The 23,748-nt window shown below is 35.8% G+C and overlaps 1 protein-coding gene across 1 annotated transcript in view; it reads left to right on the top strand.

Moving 5' to 3' along the window:
* NFASC (neurofascin) overlaps positions 1 to 23,748 on the top strand; it is a gene marked incomplete at its 5' end in the record, with an annotated part of 146,907 nt that overhangs the window by 91,518 nt on the left and 31,641 nt on the right. The window contains 4 exons of the mRNA XM_081323164.1: positions 3,109 to 3,224; positions 5,524 to 5,728; positions 8,054 to 8,176; positions 8,797 to 8,970. Of these exons, the coding sequence (XP_081179290.1) occupies positions 3,109 to 3,224; positions 5,524 to 5,728; positions 8,054 to 8,176; positions 8,797 to 8,970 (618 nt within the window). The remainder of the gene's footprint in view (positions 1 to 3,108; positions 3,225 to 5,523; positions 5,729 to 8,053; positions 8,177 to 8,796; positions 8,971 to 23,748) is intronic.

Here is a 23,748-nt window from a genome sequence, read left to right as displayed (position 1 = left end):
GATTGCATTTACTTCTTACTTGTTAGTGATAAACAGCATCCTTTTAATAGTAGATCTCATGACCAGCATTTTGCCAAAAGGGGTATTCAAGTGCAGCAACAGAATGAAATGAAAATGTTCAAAGTATCTTGCATGTTTTGTCTTTTCGCAAACCACTGGCATCAATACCCTACATTCACTGTTTTTGGAAATTCTTTTTTTCTGACACATCTTAACTTTTACAAACATTAAGAACTGTTCTTTGCATTTAAATATATTCAGTGCAGTTGACTGAAATGTGCCTATAATAAATAATTCAGGAGATAAGCTACTCAACATTGTGTGATTAAACAGTATTTAGGTTATGGAAATGAAACTGAAACTCAAATAATTGAAATACTTTTGGGTTTGTATCCAATTCTGGTATCTGCCAATAAAAGAAGTACTTCATTTTCTGTTTTCCAAAACTGTTCTGGCAATTTGGGAAATCCTTCAGAGTGATTTTGGAGATCACAGGGGTTTCAGTCAAAGAAGGAAAAGAGAAAAATCTCAATATGCAAGCGGAAGTCTATTTGCATAACATGGTATATAACATGTAATTTGGACAACTAAGGTAAGTTGTTAGGAAAATAATAGTAAAAGAGGTACAAATAAGAAAGGTAAAAATAAATAAACTGATTTTAGTAAATAGAAGAGATAGGATGCTGTTGTGTCCAAAGCATTGGATTCATACAGCAAAGATTTGGACTTAGCACCAATTCAACTCTGTATCTTATCATGGATAATTTATTTTTCACCTAAATGACTTGGAGGAATGTATTATCTGTAATGGGTCCTAAATGGTGGCTCTATAATCTAATATTTAAAAGTGGTTGTAATTTTTCTGGAATGCAAATGCAAGTGTCAGATTACAGACATTATGGATAATGGGTTGGGCAAGTGGGTGTGATACCTGTTTCTAATTTCTTTTAACTCTCTTCCTTCTAAAAATGATCAGAATTGTTAACTAAATAATATTTAGGCAGCTGCATTCAAAGTTAGCTTTACTTAGAGTCTGAACCAGTAATCCAGTTATGAAATTATTAAGGAATTACTATTAAGGCTACAATATCTCTGTTCAGATAAAGATGTAATTCCACACCAACTGAAGCTAAGAGAAAGCCCTCCTAGGCACTAAGGCCGCCCAAATTTTATTCACTATACAGCATTTTTGGAGGGAGCATGGTTCAGGCTCCTTCTTATTTGTAGGCCTAAAAACACCTTTCCATAATCTCTCCTGTGGCCTAGAGGTTAAAACAACTGCCTAATATGCAAAGCAGCCCGGGTTCAAATCTCAGAAGGGTGTGTCTGACTGATGAGAGCAAAGAAGCTTGAAATAGCTATATCAGACTCCCTTTAATTCTTTGTCAGCAATCCCAATTTCTGTGTGTGTGTGTGTGTGTGTGTGTGTGTGTGTGTGTGTGAGCATTTGCCTAAGGAAAGCCTGTTTGAAACTGAAGGTTCATTGTCCAGAACCTTAGACTCTATTTCATAACTAGATGTAGATTAAAAGAGGACTAGTTCTGGAATAAAATCAATTGGTCATTGAGCACCTACTGCAATAAAATTCTTATATACTTTAACATACTAAGATATTTGCTGAGTTTATGGTAGATCAACTGGTCTGAGTTTATGAGATCAGTTTTAGTTACTGTAGCCTGTGAATAAGAAGCTTGTGGGAGCCAACTGTCTTGACTCTAGCTAGCCCATTATGACTATTGCAGGAGTCTCTCATTGGGTCCAGAGAGTGCTCCATGGCCCTTTCTAATACACATTTGGAAAGAAAAAAAATACAAGGAAGAAGAGGAGGTTGGTGGAATAATTGTAGCTGTAAAGCTCTGCTTTCCTGTTTCACACAACAGATTATGACCACCCATTATCAAATGTGGGACAATATGAATAAGCACTGCTGTTTCAGGACCATAGACAGCACAGCCATAAAAGCAAGGTTTCTTTTAAGGCATTATCAGTTTGCATGATTACAATGAAGTTTCTTTTGTCTTAATAGATCCTTCCTTCCTTCCTTCCTTCCTTCCTTCCTTCCTTCCTTCCTTCCTTCCTTCCTTCCTTCCTTCTTTCCTATAATCAGTTTCAAATATATATATTGTACCTTTACAATTAATAGAATGATTTATGATTATGATATAAAATTCAGGTATATGAACAAATCTATACAATGTTTATGAAAAATATGGGATTATGAATCAGTATGTTGGTAAAAATACAAGATTGCCTTCAGAAATAAGAGAAAACAAGGAAAGAAAATGGCCTGTGGGAAAACTGTTCTTGAAGCTTCTTTCCTTTGGATGCAAGACATCACACAATTTTCGTTAAGAGCATTCAGCAACTGATCAGTTCAGTAGAACAAATAGCAATGTTATTTCTTGTTTTACCTACTAAGTAACGTGTAGAGCATTACATAGGAAATAATATAATATGGTGTTCAGGTTGCTCTTTTATGCTTGAGTACATATTGAATATTTCATAGCAGATTGCAATATGAAGTACTGAAAACTGACAAAATTTAAAATAATTCTATGTTATAATTGTATTTCTATGCATGCGCATTTAGGCTGTCATATTGAAAATGGTGTGTGTGTGTTTGTGTGTGTGTGAGAGAGAGAGAGAGAGAAAGAGAGAACCAGATTCTTTTTAAAAGTCCCCATTCCCATGACTTTCCTTCCCTTACTCAGTGATGATGTTCTGTTCATCTTTATAAGAATTTTGGATGGTGAAGTGTGCGATGCCATAGAAGGGATTTTAAAGTTTGGGGTTGGGGTTTCTGCTAATAACATTAATTCTGTGAACCGGTTATAAGTACTATAATAATGTGATGTCAATAGCAAATTAAAAAAAAATGCTGGTAGGATTAGTGCCGCCACCATACCAAAGCTGTGTGAACGTGAAATTACTTTCTATGTCCATGAGATGGCAGCATCGTATGTTTGATAAAATATTACAAATACTTAAGACAAGTGATAAGAAACAACCTTCTGCAACTTAAAAAAAAATAGTTTTCTTTCATATTTAGTTTTCTTTCAGGTATTGTTGAATCGTTAATTTCTGCTTTGCTTTGTTCCTTACACTTAGATCCTAAGGCTGCCCCTACTGATATTAGGCTCAAAGTTGTAAACAGTACAGCAATCAGCCTTCAATGGAGTAAAGTGTACCCAGAAACCATCCAGGGACAGCTCAAGGAATATAGAGTGAGCACAACCAAATCCCAATAATTTTGGTACTATTAATATGGCTAACCCTTGTCACTAATGATAACTGACGAGATTATCTGTTGCACATAGTAAAACGGAGATGACACAAATGATCTAAAAACTGCTGAAAGATATGGAGACACCATTTGTAAAAAGATAGTATTTACAGCAAAGAAAACATATAACTAATTCAGATCCAAAAGAATTTTTTCTACCTTTAGTTCCAGAGAAGTATCATTACTCAATAATAGTGCATCTTTTAATTACAGCTACCATCTACCAAGTGTTTTCTAGATAGTCCAGGAATATAATTCAATCAATCAATCAGAATAGAGCTGGAAGGGAACTTGGAGATCTTCTAGTCCAGACATGTCAAACACAAGGCCCGGGGGCCAGATCCGGCCCGTGAAGTGGTTTCATGTGGCCCGCAAAGCCATCCTGGAAACAGTGAGGGAACGGCCCCCACTGCCTTGGCCCTGGCCCCAGAGACCCTCCTTCTGCCAGAGACCCTCAGATCTGTCCCACTCCTGCCCAGGCCCCCATAGGCACCCTTGATGCGAACGATGTAGAGCTGGCCACGCCCACCCAGTAGGCCACGCCCACCCAGGCCATACCCACCCGGCCCCCTGAGGGCAACCGCAATGCTGATGCGGCCCTCAATGAAATTGAGTTTGACACCCCTGTTCTAGTCCAACCCTTTGCTGAAGGAGGAGACGCCTGCACCATTTCAGAAAAGTGATTGTCCACTCGCTTCTTAAAATCCTCTCAGAATTCACAATTATTTTGCCTGCGAAGTCTAGAAGTTGTAGCTACAAATGCTGGAGAAGAGCACATGTGCACTAATTATGCCTAAGGCAGATGTGTCAGTTTTTACTGCAAATTATGTTAGAACAATATTTTTCTTGGGCTTAGTGTTGAATTGGGAAGGGGAGGCAGGTTTCAAGACTTGTCAGTCAAATTAATTTTAGTCTTTTGCCAGGAAGAAAGCTGGGATGATTTAGCAAGTGCTCATTTTAATATTTTGGTGGATTTTTGCAGTCTTACCTCATTCAACATGATACGTTTTAATTCAGCTTTGGACTTATAGGATTGAGTGCTTTTGTTTCAAAGCTTCATAGTCTCATTTTCCCAAAGTTTAGTATAATTTTTCTTTATTGAATGTTACATTTTTAAAATCTTATTTCCATGCATAATACTACTCTAGTATTGCAAAATTGTTTGTTGTTTTTTTTGCCACCTGAAGGCAAAATTATGCATTCAAAAAGTAAAGAATTGATGAAACTTTTTATGAAACATCATAATTTGGTCCATTTAGCCAAACATACCCATACTCCATCTGTATGATCTATATATCTGTAGTTTTAACCATCTGATAATTGATTGGTTTGGAACAAAAGGGCAATTCAGAGTAGCTTCTGTGCTGTACACCTCTTCAGTTGACAATACAGAACTGGCTTCTTTCTTCATTGTGAAGTTCCTGAATTTGGCTTGTTGTTCTGAATAGGAAAAGTAGCTTTTCAGATGGTTTCCCAACTTTTGTGTCATCCCTCATGTGCATTTGGCATGTTTTATTAATCAGCATTTGAACATTCTATTTTGGCCTAATCAAAATTTAATAAATATGCTAACTGAAGAATGATCTCCCAAAACAGTAGCAAATGGGTTTTATCCTGATGATTGTGTATACAACTTTTAAAAATCAGCCTTTGTCAAATTAACAAAAAAACAACAGACAAATAATCCGAAAAACAATTTTAAAACTCTTGTTGGAACTGTGGCAAAGGCATCCTCTTAACCCTAACTTTCTCCCACCCTGCTTCCTCAGATGTATTGGGAGTTCAGCTTCCGGAATTCCCAGCCATCAAAGCCAATTGCCTAAAACACCAGATGAGAGAAATCTATTCTAACACATTTTCCAATCTGAACACTTTCTTTCGCAGGATATTCTTTTTGCATCTTTTTCTTCCCATACCATTTATCTCTCAAAATTAATGGACTCTTACTGGCCACAAGTGTACTTGGACAGACAACATTTTGTTGCCTAACTATGAAGTCATCAGTGAGAGGAAGGAAGAATGAACAAAGTGAAGGCTGAAATCCTGGTCTAGCTTTAGGGGCAGGGGAAAGAGGTCATTGTTATCCTAGTAGCGTGACTTTATGTTGTCCGTTTCCTTCTCCCTTGTGGAATGACATTCGTGCTTGAGCTAATTCTTGTGTGAAAGCTGAAAATGCGCAGGTATATTTTCAATAACACCAAAACAAGAGAAGCTTTATTTGCCTTACCTGTTTCTTGAAGGCTTATTACTGGAGAGAAAGTAGTTTGCTGAAGAATCTATGGGTCTCTAAGAAAAAGCAGTCTATGGGTTTTATTGGAGACCGGACACGGGGCATAGTGTCCCAGCTGTTTCCTTACAGCAACTACAAATTGGAGATGGTTGTAGTCAACGGGAGAGGAGATGGGCCTCGGAGTGAAATTCTGGAGTTCACAACACCTGAAGGAGGTAGGTTCCTCCCTAATATTTACACAGCTTTGCAGAATCCATCATTTTCATGTGTGAAACATGGAAGGAATTTCTGTCAACTTAGTTTGGTGGAATAAGTAATAAGTCCTGTAGAGTCTATTGTAGACCTACCATTCAAAAACTATAAGATAGCAGCAAAGAGAAATTAAGAAATCTATATCTTTTTGCTGCCTTTCTAATGGTCATCTAGATTTTTGTACCCAAAATATCATAGCCCTGATCTGTGCATATGCTTCAAAGTAATAAGTATTTGGTGGGCCCTGTGTTAAGTAAGAAAGTGACTAATATTCTGATATAATTGTAGTGACTCCTAAAGTAACTGAATTGCACATAGGGTAAAAAATACTTTAGTACTTTTAGTCAAGAATTCCTTCAGGTTATATATCTCTTGAAAAGTGAAATTTTAGGATAAAATAGCATCTGTTGTTCCAGTGGAAGAACCACTATTGCAGAACATATTCTGCCTCATCTTTACTATCCTCTCAGGCCCACAAAATGTAAGCTTGGAAAACAAGAAAAAAGAGAAGAAGTTCTACTGTAGAAGGAGTCTGCTTATACGATGCCAGATACAATCATTATTAAATTTATATGCTACCCCTTTTATCAATAATGCGACTTTGGGCAGCACTTCCTCCTGAGAGCTCTTTGAATTTGATTACTAGGCAAGTAATTTAGTATTCTATTACTCTGAAACCAGGTTTATGTTCAGTTAATAAACAATTTAATGCATCAGATAGAAGACTAAGCTAAAGCTGCTATTGTCTGGTCATATATTCTTATGATATGATCTGACACTCTTCATTAGGGATGAACAAAGATTGTCTGTCTGATTCAGGGGGCTGTTGCAAAATTTCAGAAGTGGCTCAGCCCATGTTGGATTTTTCTGGAAGCTGCCCGTTCTGACTCAGAGCTCAACATGGAGTGAGAATTGGAAATGGAGACTTCCTCCATAAGGAAAAGCATAAACACTCAGCTGAAAGGGATAGCATTTGTAAGACATCTACAGATTTGTAATTAAATGTACATTTTTAATAGAAATTAGTGTTTTGGAGCATGTACAGCAACTTTAGCCTTTTTTATGCCAAATATTTGTGCCCAACCTTAGGCAGATAGGTTGTAGAAATGAAAGAGTTGTTGAATGGTAATGTTTTTTCCTGAATATGGTGAAGCTTACTCTATGAACAGAGACAGATTTATATGGAATTTACCTATGGACTTTCTCATTAAATAAATCAGTCACTACACTATGAAAACTCAGAAAAGTCCATCTCACAACTAATCAGGACAAGAGAATGATGCTTTTATGTAGAGCTAAGTTATAAAACAAACTAATGGACAATCTATCCCAGAATGTCTCCTGTATCACTTAAAAGATTGACATGGTTGCCCTAATAGCAAGGATAGATCTCACTGCAGGGAGTCCTGGTAGAGAATCAGGGAGATTACCTTGTGAGAATTAGATAAAAATCATTACATAAGCAAAGAGTGCAAGGAAATAAGATAATAATAATAAAGAGATTTAGGAAGACTCTTCTCTGACTCCTTGGAATATAAGAAGGGAACAGTAAATCACAATTAGCCTATAACATTCTGGTGTTCTAATCTATCTCAACTTATAGTTCTAGTCTTCCTGTGGAATCTGTTTCCTACTTTGATCTACCCATCAATCTTGCCAAGTCTTTTTTCAGATGTGCTCAGTGACTGCAGTCTCCTTCTAACATATCCTGTTGCTTCATTTTGGCATCATCATGAACGGCTTTTCAAAGTGATTAGCTTGAGTTCATCAGACATGTCAGGAATAAAAAGTGACCTTTATTGCCCAATGCTGAGAATCATAATTCCTATTGTGATAGGGGATTTTTTTGTTCAGCTTAAGAAGCAGAACTGGCTTCATTGTAGAAAGGATAAATCTTCAGTTTAATAAACAGAAGTGATGAAAGCCACTTACCCAACTGATTAATTCTATTATTCTAAATGGGAGATAAGAAGTTTGGCTTTTGAGCTCAACATAATTTATAGCTGACAATTTTTTAGGTCACTAGCACACCATACTCTCATATACAGTACATCCACTACATGGTTAAACATGAATGCAACAATAAAACAATAACATGGATATCCTTTGCAGAATATGCAGATGTGACTGTATTCATTAAAACCACATGGAAACTGTTATGTGGTTTTAATAAGTTCCCTTTATACCACCTATACCAAATATTTCTATGTACACAGCCTGCATTTTAGATTTTGTTATCTGATATATTTTTTCCTCCCTTCTCTCTCCAAAACTATATTCCACTAAAGTATCCAGTACCCCAAGGCATTTCCGAATTCGTCAGCCAAACTTGGAAACTGTCACCTTGGAATGGGAACATCCTGAACATCCCAATGGCATTCTTATTGGATATACTCTTAGATACCAAGCCTGTATGTCCCATGCTCATTTTTCTGATTGTTGCTTTGCTTTTATCATTTTATTAATCAGTCTTTTGGGGTTGAATCCTAATGCAACAATATTCCTTAGGAGTCATTGTGGGGAAACATTTGTCTTAACTGGTAATTACTTAACTGGTAATTTTCAACTCTGTTAAAAGTTGCTTACATAAATGCTTCAAGAATGTGATTCATTTGTCTTTCAAGGAATGTGACATCCTAAAACTTCCTGCTCCTGTTAGGAGATACATGATAAAATTTCATATTTGTCCAAAGAATTCTTTATAAAAGTACATTAACAAATTCCGTGAAGACTCTTATACATCTTATATAAGCTTCCAGTTGCATAATAGTTACTATTTAGTTTTTCTCACATTTCTCAGTAGTTTTTGGTTTTTTAAAATTATTATTATTATTATTATTATTATTATTATTATTATTATTATTATTATTATTATTATTATCATCATTATCATTATCATTATTATTCCATTTGTATTAACTTAACAAAAGTCAGGGCTTCTGTTGGATGCTATCTTAGAATAAGAGGTGGTCAAATGTGTAGCTTAGCATGTTTCTCAAAACAAGCATACACAGCCTGCCTCTCTCTTCAGTTAACGGATCCAAAACTGGCAGAACAATGGTAGAGGTCTTCTCTCCTAATCAGACAAAGTTTTTACTTCAGAGGACGGATCCTATCTCACGCTACAGGTTCAGTCTGCGTGGCAGGACACAGATTGGAGAAGGTGAGCCTGCCACAGGGGAATCTCCAATTCCATTGAATGAAGGTAAGTAATATATATGCAGAGGCAGCTCTTCGGTGTGAGGGATGTGGAGCTGGAGGTGTGAAGCAGTGTTGAAAACTTTGTGAAATACATAGGTGACAACTGATAGATTGAGATGTGAGGTTTGGTCCTGGTATGTTGTGGGCACGAATCTTGTACAACCATTTGCTTAGTTTCTGAAAATTACTGAATAAATGCTTAAGAGAACAAATTATGAAGTTCTCAAGATTCTTAACTGGGTATTTTAAATAATGCTACCAACATAAGGAGTAGGAGACTAGGATTGTGCTGCTTAGACAAGAAAGAATAGATGCAACAATGCAGAGAACAGGCCTAACTTCACACATTGTTCATGATTTGAAATGACTAAATACAACTTTGACTACTATCTACAATAGTTATGGCCGTGGCCGAGATGCTAAGAAACAGGAAATGCAAGTGCTTGATGTTCCCTTTCTTTTGCATTTGAGTCTCTTATTAAATAAGGTACATGTTGGTTATGGAATTCACAATAGAGTTAATAATATTCCATAGATCCTGTCTGCCCACGTAGTGTTGTTATTGCTCTGATTTCAAAAGATTGAGTGTACAATTGAAGATTTCAAGTGATTGCCTGCTACTGTTCCTTGGTGAAATGATTGGACATAAATCATTTTTTTCCTGGTACAATAGAATAGGCTTTTTGTAAAATAGGTATAAAAGACCTTGAGTTTCCAAAGAGTAGCTCAACAAATTCTAAAGGCCCTCTATCTAAACCTTTTGAGTTTTATACTATGTCCAGCTTTTAACTCTTTCCCAATGCAAGGCCAGTACAATAACATTTGAATAGTCTTTGTTTTTCATTACTGTGTTTAAATGAAATTAATATAGTTCTTGGCCAATTTTTAAATAGAAACAGAGGCCAATGTATTGATATGTCGATTATGTTTTATTGATATTAAATTGTGCATTTATACATAAGGATGGTGGATTGTTTTAATACTTCAAATAAATGAAAGAAAGCAGTTCAAATAATAAAATAATGCTTTGAGGTTCTTCAAAATGGACAATTGTGGTCCTACAATACTTGTTTAAAAGGTTGTTCTGAGCTGCATTCCTTATTTTAGACAATATCATTCATTTTGTGACTTCAGTTTTTTAAATATTCATTTATGATGATTCTATCCAATATTAACACATTTCAGAATAGACCAACATTCCAGAATACATTTTTTAATATTATGTTTATCATTTTACTAGAGATCTTCATTTATTTATTACAATTTGTTTTCTCTTCACTACTTCTCCCAATTCTATGAAAGTATTCTTCCTTGGGGATTGCTTGATAGGGTTATCATTTTTCTTTTGACATAACCATTATCATTTAGATTTTAGATAATATTCTATGTTGCTGTTTTTCAAATGGATATTCATTTTATAATTGTTATCTAACCAATCCCTAGTATTCTGCCTCTTATACTTTGGTTTGGGTATGATTAGCAGTGGTCCCAGGCTTTGATTGGTAAAATTTACAAAGTCATGTGTGGAAAATCCACTTTGTAAGCTAAAAGTGTAAGTTGCTCTTAACAACTGACAGCTTTTGGGGAGAGGGGGAGAATATCTGAGACTATGTGCATGGTAGTAAGGGAACATCTGCAAAAAACATCTAGCCAGAATTTTAAATCTTTTGTGGAGGGGGGATGTTTAAGAATTGTTTTGTTGTTTTCCAGTGAATTGGTTGTGTTAGATATATATTGTATACATGTGTAAAATATATATGTATACATATGTAAATATACATGTGTACATATGTAAATATGTATATGTATTAATATACATTATTAATATACATATAAAGTGCTGTTGATATTGTTTTGGGGTAAAACAGCATCAAATATTCCAACAATTTCTAATAGTGTGATATAATGGGAGTTGTAATCCCCATGGCATGTGGAAGAGCTAGTGATTATATACCTCTGCAGTTATGGAAAAAGCTTCTTTATATGCCCCAGGAATTGCCAAGAAAGGGAATATTCCATCTCCAATTTCCCCTGAAAATCTGGCCTTTAGGGAACATGTCAGTTGGTAAAAAGTTGCCCCCAGAATCATGAGTGGTTGAATGCCCAAAACAGAAATACATTATTTCTCCTCTTTTATAGCAGATGAATTCTCTAACAAGGAAACTGCTTTCCCACATGAGATACGTTTTAAGCAATAAGCAAATTCTTCAAATTACCAAAAGATGATTTAATTGGTTATGGGGAATATACTTTGCTCAAGCTATTGTATGTCATTGCAGGAAAGAAGATATACGGTAATTTGAATACTTCCACTTGAAATTAGAAATATTCTTTTTTAAAAAAGCAAATAATAGTACAGTAATGAAATCAGGTTACTCAGTGTCAGAGTGTATCTATAAATTCAGCAGTTTAAATGATATTGCTGCAGAGAAATGTACAGTACAGATACATGCAATCCCCTCGGTCAGAGACAAACTAGGAATGCATTATTGCCCTTTCCCATCACCCTTGTAGTCAGCAAATGACCCTCAGGAGGAAAAAGTTACAACTTCTAGATTCATGGTAGAATAAAATACTCTTTGTGAAAAAAATTGTCCAACTAAGTGAAAGTTCAACAGCCCTCAGGAAAGTGAAAACAAAACAAAGCTTGCTCTTAATATTCTTCACGTTTCCAGGAAGACCTTGATTTCTGTTCAGGCCTGTGCTTTATATAATTAATTGTTGCTTTTTATTTTCCCAGTTGTAAAATGTGGGAAAAATCATACCATTGAATAAAGATTTGAAACATGAATTGCTTTGCATTTGTCATTGTGTAGGCAACCACTCAACATGTTTATATATTTATATATTCCTTGCCAATCATTTTTGCCCAAAGTATTTTCTCTTGTGCCAGAGAAAATAATTTGCCAGACGATGAATGGGAATTACTTTGCAAATTGGATTTTGTTTTGATCTCTGCAGTCATTTGATACATTAAACAGATTTTTCTTAAAAATTAAAGATGCATAGATGATAAAACCCCCAAAATTTCATTATTGGCTCTAATCTATTTTCATAAAAGCTTTAATCCTGAATCTGTTAGATGTTGATAGATATTATATTTGTAACTCTGTCAGTAATCTGAATATATCTGTGAGCCATAACATACAACCATTGCAACTGTCTATTATTTCTGGAGTCTGAAATAGTTTTAAGATTGTAAGTATAGCAGCTGTAGTTAAATATAACAAACCACAGTCTATCAGTATAAAAAGGAATTGAAGCAATTTTCTCTGCCTCATGTACATATATATATGAAATTTTCCAGGAAAACATTGTGTACCAGTTGTGTTTTATGTTGACTATACTTTAAAACCTAATCTGAATTCAAACCCAGGATGATGCCAGTTGAGGATCCAATTTTGATACAATATTTTAACTGTAATAATTTGTTTGCTACATGTGGTCAAAATCAGAAGTGGTTTGCCAAAAATCAGAAGCATAGGCAGATGTATGCCATTCACATTGGATTTGTTAGCTTTCTTCATTGGTTCCGGCAATTTCTGATGTAGTGTAAATAAACAACATGCTGTCCTGGAACTCATCTGCAGTGATGATTAGCTGTAGCTGCTATGGGCTGTAGTTACAGTGTACATGCTGATGCTAAAGAAAGAACATTGTGCATTTATTTTCATTGCTTTGTGAGTATTGCAGACACCTAGCAAAAAGCCATACTACATTATCGGTTGAATGCATTGTCAGTATGCATAGAACTGTGTAATGCTACAACTGGAATTCAGTAAGGATTCAATAAATGTTGTGATTACTTTATCGACTGAGAGCCTTAATAGGCTTTCAAAGGAATCTTACAAGTGAGTTTTTTTCCAGGCTGTCTAAATAAAAGTGGATTCCTCAGATTATTAATGATCTCCATAGACCATGGCTAGTACATGTCTAAGCATTTGGTGTTGTCTGAAATGAAACAAGCTTGCCCTTTTCTTTTCTACTGCAAATTTAAGAGAGAAATTTTGGACGGATGGATGGATGGATGGATGGATGGAACCATAAAAGAACCACAGCTTTCATTTTGCATAGAGTTATTTGAGCCAGGAGATTAGAATGAAATAACACTGATGTATGGTTATTTGCATGCCATAATGTCTCATCCATCATAAACCTAGAAATGGTAATAAACTTACAATAAATTACACTTGACTAGAATTTCTCTTAACCCTCAAGGAAAATAAATTACAGCACACAGTATGTAGTTTGTTGAATTAAATCCATATACAGGATGGAACATTAATCCCCAGACAAAAAGATAAAGGAATTGAATCTACTGTACCACACCTTCTTGTACTAGTCTGAATGGTCATTATAATATTCTTGATTGAAGATGATGGGTTAAAATGTTTTCTTTTTCTTATAACGTCAGGCTGCCATGTTTGTAGATTGTATTTTATGTGGCAGTTTTATATATTTCTGTGTTCTTTCTTTCCTTTCTCTCTTCATGTTTCCCTTCCTTGTATTTGATGCTACACTTCTGAAGTTCTTCCAACCTCAGGTATTGTATCTGCTGGCAGCGTAAAAAGGCATGGGGGCGTGTGACTCAGGCTTGGCTCTTGGAATCACTACGCATGCACTGTGTTAACCTTTTCAATGGTATGAGGGGTGAAATCAGAAAAGCACTGTCAAGATGACTTAGCCAGGAGCTCCTCTTTCCGGGGTTAGAAGACCATTGAAACGGTTGACCATTACATTTCAGTTGCTGCTGAGCATGTATGCATGATAGGCTTTGGCTGATGCATTTTACTGATCTATTTGATTTTTGTTGCCGTTGCTGCTTAACATAGTAATGCAGAGAAGTCACATCTGGTTCAGCATTATGGGAATAATGGAAGGAAAATGGATGGATGACTGGTAAATGAAAAGTCCTGAGTCCTCAGTGTGCTCTTAGTCTTCAGAGCACTATAAAGGAGGGATATATTACATAAGGCCTCTAGGTCACTTTGAGCCAATCTTCAGAAAACAAGGAGTTTTCTATGCGAGAGTTGATCCACAGCTTGGAGGAACACTTCAAAAAGTGGGTAGGGCCAAGACAAAAATAGCATTTAATTTAATTTAAGTTGATGTTTAATTAAAATACAACATAGTTTCAATGATTTGTGACTGCTGCCCATTTGTTTAATAGCCTTCCCTTTTGTTACATAAAAAATGCAACTTTAAATATGCCAAGGACTTTGTGGAACTACATGGAGTTCAGGAAATGTACTTGTATACCTGCATTCTAGACATGTTACAAACTTGGGAACACTTCTAAAAAGAAAAGACAGCTTCTTGGCATATTTCAAAGTTTGCTTCATTTTGGCTTTTGCAAGCAATATTATGAACATGGGTTCTTCTGATTATAAAATATAGTGAAAATGCTGTGATTTTCTAAGTCCTCGTTTCTGGAACAGCATCAATTTTCCAAGGTCATCGGAGGGAAACTTATGCTTTTCTTGGTAGGGCACTCATATACTTGATTTCCTTTCAGGGAATGAGAGATTTTTGCCTATTCTGTCCTTATTTTAAACTACAAACTCCATAGAGATCTGTTCACAGAGCAATATTAAAGTTAGGGTTAGGGTTAATCATTCCTTAAATTTAAAGTTAAGAGAGGAAAACATGTAAGAGTATCTGCAAAATGCATTGCCCACAAAATATTTACCCTCCCTCAGCTTGATTTTCATATGTTTTGAACTCTGCTTCTGTTATTCCAAATTGGCTTAGGACTCTCTTTTGGGTCAGTTACAGTACAAAATATTGGAAAAAATGAAAATGGTTTTTGAAGTTCTTGTTTTTTCTTCCATTCAGTTGAAAGTCCAATTCTTGAGGGTTGCTTAGACAAGTCCACTTTTTCAGAAGTGGATTGCCTTTGCCTTCTTCCTTGGGCTGAGATACTCATTGATCTTCAGGTATCGATGCTGATACCTTAAATACTATACCACTGGTTTTCAAGTTAAATATAATTTGGGCAAAAACAAAAGTGTAAAAGTTAATTTCCTTTTGAACTTTAAAATAATGCTTCATTCAAACATAAAATAATCAACTACATTTTTCTATAGTTTCAATTGTATTTGCAGAAATTGTCCAGCTTCTTATATAAGCTTTTTTGCCTATTTCTTTTGTTAGAACAATTGGTTTAATTGCTATTAGTTTGCCTATCTAACCTTGTTAAGTTCAGAGTCTCCTCTCCTCCTCCTTGATTTTTTCCCCCTCTCTCAAACACAAGGGTAACAGATTGATCTGTCTTGGGCATAAAATATTGAAAAATGTATTATTTCCATTGAAAGTTTATCATGACTCTGCTTTTATTGGTTGGACTTGGCAAGATTGGCCCTAAATCTATTAAAAATAACCAGCTCACATTCATATTATTTTACTGTATGTTGATAAGCAGCACAACATTCAATCATTTTTTTTTACTTTGGTATTTATTTAAACATTTTTTTAAAAAAATTTCTATTCATTTCATCCTATTTATTCTTGTGGACCTGATGAAGTTCAGAACATCTATAAAATCCTGGGAAAGTAATCTAGCCACAAAATTGCTGAAATGCCTCCATACTCTTACATTGTATATAAATTCAGGCAAGATTTTGCCATCTAAGATACCTTTTTCCAACCTGCTATCCAAATGTGCTGGGCTACAATCTCCCACATTCTATGCCAGCATGGCCAACTTGGATCTGGAAGGAAATTCTATTTGTGTAGTCTAATACTTCATACAAAACATGTTATGGAAATCTATCCTTAGTTCAGGTTTGCAGCTGGAAAAGAGTTAGTTTGCATCTGCTGAATCAGTCATAGAGTTTTGGAATTTTATTGTTTCATGGCCTGCTTTCTTCTTATCTTTCTACAGAGAGTAGATGCTCTCCTTTTGAATCTTGAGTTGTCTGGCAGATGTTTTTCTTGGGAGAAGGTTATGTTTAATAGCAGTGCTTCTAATTCATATCACTTATGCTGGATAACGATCTTATGACTGAACAATCCCACTATCTCTTGAATTCAACCCTTCACTGTTTCTGACTACCGGTAATTTACTGTTTCCCTTAGTTTGGTTTGCTTTATCCCAGCTAGAGTTTTATTTAGGCAACCAAGTTACTTTGGCTCTTTTTGGGTAGCTTGTTTTGTCCCCAAGGAAAACTCCCAGGAGTCAAGTTCCTGTCAGTGTTTTTCTCACACATATCCCAAACCCTTTTTCCAAACTTGCTACTAACTGTCTTAATAAACTCTCTTAAAGTATGCTTTAAGGGACTTTTCCCAAGACTCAGTAAAACTCAAGGTCAACTTGTAGCTATGAACCAAAAACTATACTTTGATATTTGCCTGGAACCAAAGTTAAGAACAAACAAATCCACTTAATTAAGCATTTTAAATAACTCTGCAAATTCACAACCAGATTTACATCCATGAATAATAACTTTATGCATTGTAACTATTGAATTCAATGGACTGTAATCTCAGTGCCCTGAAGCTCCTTCACATTTCTTCAGATTACAAGAAATCTCACTTCTGGCAACTTGAGCTCCCTTGGATTGCATTGCTAATTCCTCCAAATCAAGTCAGCTCCTTGGCATTACCAGTCCCAGTCTGCCTCCTTCCTAACTGGGCTATCCTTGCTTTCTTAGCTTCGGTACTCTTTCTAGCTGACCTACTGGATAATTCCCTTTACAGGTTACGCTTGTCTATCAATTCACATCAGAAGAACACATAGCATTCAAATGCAGCTTAGTGCATTGTACCTTTAGCTTTTCCTCACAAGTAATCTCACTGTCACTCTTTTTTCTAACTAGAAAACCTATTAACTACACTGCTGTTTTTCTTACCTCCAGGTCTTCACAACTCTGCACCTTTCTCATCTCTTCTTATTCTAAGTTTTGGTTTTTCTTCTCACTTCTTTGAGTAGCCTCCTTCAGAAAGTGCTCCCTGATGTCCCTCTCTTTTATCTCATCATCTTCTCCCCTTTTCCTCCTATTTACCTTCACACTACTCTTGGTACTAATTTCAAACTCTGGGCACCCAGATTTCTAGCATTCAAGTTATTTTCTTGCTTCCTGTCATGAGCACCATTTTACACCAGCTTTATTCATTTCTCCAGTTTCTTTGCAACCCCTTGGGTAACACTAAAAATGTTGAACTTAAAAAAATATGTTTACTTATCCTTTATTTCCCGACTCTTCGGTTTCTTCATGATTTTTATTGCTTTTATGAAATGCTTTATTCCCTTCTCCCGCCTCTTGGTAGAAAGAGAGCCATTATTTCTTTATTCTTTTTGTCAGAAGAAAAGGAGTAAACTGAATTATATACTGTATTTTTTTAAAAAAATACTTTGCAGGCAAATTAATTTAAATGTGCTTATTTTTGCATTCAAGGGAGACCTTACACTCTGCAGAAAATAACACTTTGATTTAGATTGTATAAAAGAGTAAAGAATATGAGGGTCAGACCTAATAATGTTAAGTAAAAACTTCAAAGTATTAAGAATTCCAGACTTGACAGTTCTGGGACATAGAATTGATAGAACAAGATAAATGTTCTTTTAAAATGCTGTAAAATATATCCTTCAAGCCAACATATTTTTCATAGAATAAGGCTGTATATTTAGATGTATTAAAATTACAGTGATATATGAACCACTTTGTAAATATTGATGTGATCTAAAACAGTGCTTTTCAGTTCAATCTCTTCTAGATGTGCTGCATTATGACCCAGAATTGCCAGTCATTTCATATCTAGAATACCAGACTGGAAAGACTAGTTAAAATAAACAAGTTTGCCTATTTTCAGCATTTGTGTCTTGGAGAGAAAAAAAGTATATCTGAAACACTATATTCAGATTTTTTTTTGTTTTTATGGGTAGATATATGGCAGCTCCCAGTTTAGGCCTCAATAAGCTTTTCTTACCTGTCAAGAATTGATTTCCCTTTTGGGTGATCTACTGGAGGCCATTTAATGGGTATTGAAACAAACAGTAGATATGATCGCAGCTAAAAAGTGATCACTTGCAGTTTTGAAATGGGGCTAAGGACTGCATGAAGCCCAGTACCCTAGGCTGTATGCTTTTTTTCTACGGGGTTAGTGCATGAGCAGACAGCGTATACTTTTGTCACTAATAAAGAATGCTTATTCCATAATGTGCCATGAGTGAAACCCAGAATTAAAGCTGATAGCAACAAGTACAGGTTTATTGTTTTGCACATATACCATTCTTAGAAAGGAAGAAATTGCCTGCCAGATAATCTAGATCTCAATTGCTAATGCATAGTATACATAGTAGAGTCACTCCATAATACTTGTCATTCCTGCCTCTTTCACCAAAAAAGAAAAGGAAGGTGGAAATGTTTGTGAGATAATGCTGTAAGGTGTTATTCTATACTGAGGAAAAGTCAACTTCTAGCGATCTTTAAAGAATACATGATTCTCCAAAATGTATCCACTGATTCTGTGAAGTAGAATTGCAAAGTACATACATTATATTGCTGCATAAATTCCAGTCTGCATTATATCAGCCTTTTAAAAAGATTGATATAATTCACATTGAAACAGAGTTATTCACTCCATACGCAGAAATGGGAGCTAAATCAAATGTATTAAGAGTAGAAATTGACAGGGAAAAAAATTAAGATGGTAATTCTTCACCAGGACTATATTTCAGTCCTCACGTTTATGGTTCGTTCAGTTTGGCACTATTATCTCTCTTGCTGAATTAGTTCATGTATATATCTTTTCGTAGTCATTTGATTTAGAGCAAATTAGTGGTCTATTTCCTTTTCAATTTCCTCTCATTGCTAAATGGGGAAAAAAAACCTGTTATGGAAATAGGTTTAGCTCCCCATCAGAGTTCATAAAATATTAAATGAGCCATTCAAAAGTATGTTCTGTATACATGCTCTGGGAAAGTCATTATTGTGATCTAACAGTCCATTAGAATTTTCTTTGAATAATTAAATAATTGTATGAGTGTGTGAGGTTACGTGTTCATTTAGCTCATGGCATTGCTGGACTTTTAGAAGTATATGATTATATTTTAGAAGATGAAGAGTTTTTCTAGCTATTATATTAGTTAAACAAAAGAATCTGTATAAACAAATGAAAAATATATATTAGCTGTTTGCCTGAACTATTGAGGTTTTCTGAAGTTCAGTCAAAGCAAAAGCAAACCAAATTATTTCTTATTTCATTATAAACACCTGGTTTAAAATTTATTATATTATTTATTTATTATATTATTTTTCATCCTGCAAAATGGTCATAAGGACATTTCCAATGTAATTGTTAGAATAATTTGAACTCTTTGAAATATGTTGTTCCAGGGAATCTTTTCAAAACAGAGTGTAACTAATATAGAAACTATAGAAAAAATAATTTAAAAAAAGAATTGGCAATCTCCCCAGGGCTAAACAAATTCTGTAAATTAATAAAGATTATAGATAGATGATGCTCTTATATTGTGTTTTATAACTATCTCATTACAGTATCTGTATCTCATTTTCACATTCATAATTTTTCTCCTTTAGCATCCCAGAAATAACATTTATTTATTTATTTATTTATTTGTTTTTATAAACCGCCCTTCTCCCGAGGGACTCGGGGCGGTGTACAGAGGAAGGAAGGTATACAGATTGAACAATAAAAACAATAGTAAAAACAAACTGGGACCCCAATTAAAGCTATCATGCCAGGCCGGACTGCTGGAACAGGAAAGTTTTTAAGTCGCGTCGGAAGGTGCGGAGGTCGGGGGCCATCCGGATTTCGGTTGGTAAGCTGTTCCAGAGGGCTGGCGCACCCACTGAGAATGCCCTCCCCCTGGGGGCCACCAGCCGACATTCCTTGAGCTGTGGCACCCTGAGGAGGCCCTCTCTGTGGGAGCGCACAGGACGGTGGGGTGCTGACATTGGCAGAAGGTGCTCCCGTAGGTAGTCCGGACCCATGCCATGTAGGGCTTTGTATGTCATTGTTAGCACCTTGAACTTCACACGGAAGGCAACCGGAAGCCAGTGCAGCGCACGGAGGAGAGGTGTGATATGGGAGTATCGGGAGGCTCCCAAGAGTGTCCGTGCCGCTGCACTTTGCACCAGTTGAAGCTTCCGAGTGGATCTCAAGGGCAGCCCCATGTAGAGAGCGTTACAGTAGTCTAGGCGAGAGGTCACAAGGGCATGGGTGACTGTACGTAAGGAATCCAGGTCCAGATAAGGCCGTAGTTGGCGAACTAGTCGAACCCGGGAGAAGGCCCCCTTGGTCACAGCTCCTATGTGATCTTCCAGGGAGAGCTGCGAGTCTAGGAGGACACCCAGGTTGCGGGCCCTATCAACAGGGGGTAGTAACTTGTCCCCGATGACATGCCTCCTTCTTCCAATTATCAATGCCAGTTTTGTGGTATTTTTGCTTCTACACCGTTGAATCTTTTCTACCCCAAAATCCTATTGAGCTTCCTTAATTTTCCCTTCTACTTATCTACCCTCTTGCACCCCACTCAAAAGTCATAGTCAAATGCAAACACCTAAAAATTATGTTGTAGAAGTACAGTATTTTTCTCTTGCACTTATAACAAATGAACAAGACCGATCCATCTATTGTTATTAGTTTTCTTTCTACTTATCACTACCTACCCTGTTCTTTATATATTCGTGAAATAGGCCCGTTGTGCTATGTTCCTTTAAGATAAGTTGAGCACCAATATTTTGTGCTCTTTGCAGCTAGAGAAAGCAAATGGCACTTGCAAATAGAGGTTCAAATAACAGGACTTAAATGGAAACTTTTACTCTGGGGAAAAGTCAAGAGTCCCTTGGTTTCATTTACTCTTAGCTAATGAACTAGAAACAGCACATCTGTTGTGTGTGGCAGCCTGTTTGAGCTGAACTCTTATACCACAGCCATTAAACACTCCTGTAGTATATCTGAAAGCAATAAATCCAGCTCTTTTGGGGCTGCAAGTTGCATGTGGAGCTTGTCTCTAGTGTTAAAACTATTTGGTTCTCAACTATAAATCTGAACGTCTTCCTACTATTAGACTTTGATGAAAGGTACATTGTCTAAAATTATAGAGAGAACAGAATAGGGGAACAAAAGACTACCAGGGTTGATGTAGCCCATGGGGTCTCACAATTCTTCTCTCCCTTTCTTTAAAACTTTGCTGCCACATGTGATTTTTAAAGGTTTATTATGACCCAAGGAGGCTTATGAGTCATTTGATTTTGCTTTTAAAACCACCCACTGTAGGTCAGCACTACTCAAATGTTACTGAGTGTCCATTACTCTTTGCAGTATGTCTGTCTCTCATATTCGATTGTTTTCTGCATCTAATCAGAGAATCCCTTTATCTTTAAGCCTGGAGTGCATGCTCATTAAGGGAATAAATTTCAAATTAGAAAATATGGCCCGCCTTCTTTCTTTTGTGTTTAACAGCTGAGTTCCTTCTGTCATGTATTTATTCAGATGCAAACAATGGAATATTTTTAAATCAGTTTTAGCTTTAGAGGAAAAATTAAGCCTAAACTCACAGGGTTATTATCTCCTTCTCTTATTTTCATGCTCCTCCATCTGGACCTTTAGCTTATTCTTTAACTTCATCTTTCCCACAGTAGGGGATTTGCTACTTCTGCTGACCTAATCTTTTATCACAAGGCCTAAAATTCTCCATTCTGCCAAATCTGCAATGTGGTTTATATAATTTTCTTTAAGTAACATAAAAGTTGTCATGCTTTGCAAAGTTGTTTGGGGATGCTGTCCATGAAGCTTCATCAACATTCTAAATTGTCCAACAGATATTGAAAGCTGGCAATCCCTATATCAGTGCTTTGGGAATAAATTGTTTCTGATTTAATTTAAGTTAAACTTTAATTAAAATCATAATGATAGCATTCTTATTTTGTTGAGTAATCTATGTTGTGAGGGCAGTCTTTCCTAAGAGTTCATATATGGTGATCTTATTAATTTATGTATTTCATCTTTATGTGTGTCAGTCTCATAATGTGGCCTCTAGCTGGCCAAGATGTACAGGTTGATATTAACCTTTCTCAGTTCCCATAATACTATACTACAGTAACATGTTTTAAGTTAATTATAGTGATTAAAGTTCAAGATTCAGGAAGATAGGAATATCTTATGGAATATACCAAATAAAATATGGACTTGTTTGTCCCAAGTATGTGTTAAATTACTTCTCAGTGCTGGTTTTAGAGTTCTTACTCATATGGATGGAGAGAACCATATTATTTTCTGATGAGAATTGTAGGTGGCTCTTTCAGTACAAAAAGCAAAATACATCTAAAAATATAGGTTATTGCCTTGTGAAATTTTGGCAGAAACCAATTAGCTTTCAAGCAGTCCAGTTCCTTGCACATACACATCTGTCAGACAGGAATCTGAAATGCTTCTACTTGTTTTTCACTCAGGCTATATACAGCATGTGGGCTAGGGTTCTTTAGATTGCAATCTTAGGACACGCAATGCAATTTCCCCAGATTTTTCTCATGTTGTTTGAGGTTCTTACATTTTCTATCCATCTGCTTCCTTTAGCACGGCTTTATTTAACTGGAACTGTTAGAAATAGATGAGAATTCTTTTCTTCAATTATTGTGTAAAAGTTTTATATATTAAACCTGGTTTATATACATTATTTTATTTATACTTATCTCTATATATTTTCATTAATGGTTCTGTGACATTGTTCATCTACATTATAAATAGCTTCCCTGTAATAAATGAAACAAAAATGAATGAAACAAATGTAGAAACAGGGTTACTGTTCATTGAAAGAATTGTTGAAGAACTAACATTTCATTGAAAAGGTTAATTGTTACCATGTGACAATGCAAAGCTCAAAGCAATCCATGTGTAATGGAAACTGTGAAGAGCCTTCCCAAAATTCTTAAGACCTCCCCTCTTGGGCATCAAATAAATGCACATTTTGGTGGCCATTTTTTATACCCAATAATGACACAAAACTACATCACAACTGATAGTTGCACTGCACCCTTGAAATTTTGTGCAACACATATTTTATCAGAGAAACAAAACTCGGCCTTTCCCATTCTAATATGCTTTCCCGATGTCTTGAATTACTGCTCCCATTTGAAGTCATATATTGCCTAGAGGTTATTGGAGCAGTAATCCAATATATATCAACTTGAGAAACAGAGAAAATTTTCATCCTGTTGTAATTTTAAATTAAGATCCACTGCAGTTTTTACCACTTTTTCACTTATAATGAAGTGTTCATCTTTCTTACGGCTTTTCATCTAACTTCACTTTTGTGAACCTGTTCTTGCTCACTTCAAAGGGGATGGGCTACTTTTTGGTTTTTCAGTGGTAGGGAACCATTTGCAGTCCAACTGGCTTTTAGGATGATGACAAATGCCTTTCATTAAGTCACCCAAAGCCTCATTTGTCATAATAACTCAAGAGATTGTGTACTTTTTCAGTTTAATTTTGCAACCATTTTTTTTCTTTCTGTATGTGTCTCTTCCTCTCTCCTTGCTCACCCCACCCATTCTCTCTGTGAGAATGGTTTTTGTGGAATCAAAAGCTAGCTATCATAAGATACCGGGGGCAGGGGGAGCTAAATATAAACACATAAGCTTTATTATAGCTTGTGAAGATAACATAACTAATTACACAGAACATCCTCTTAAAATTTAAGATTATATTATCTGCAGCTCACATTTGGGATAGAACCTGTACTGAACTCTGAAGAAATGGTATAGCTTCTCTTACATAAAAGTTCCTCAGTTGACAATCAAAATTATACCAAAAGATT

This window comes from Vipera berus (assembly GCF_964194415.1).
Source record: "Vipera berus genome assembly, chromosome: 3".
Classification (NCBI taxonomy): domain Eukaryota; kingdom Metazoa; phylum Chordata; class Lepidosauria; order Squamata; family Viperidae; genus Vipera; species Vipera berus.
Note: the sequence above shows the minus strand (reverse complement) of the source record. Positions and strands in the feature narration are given on the sequence as shown.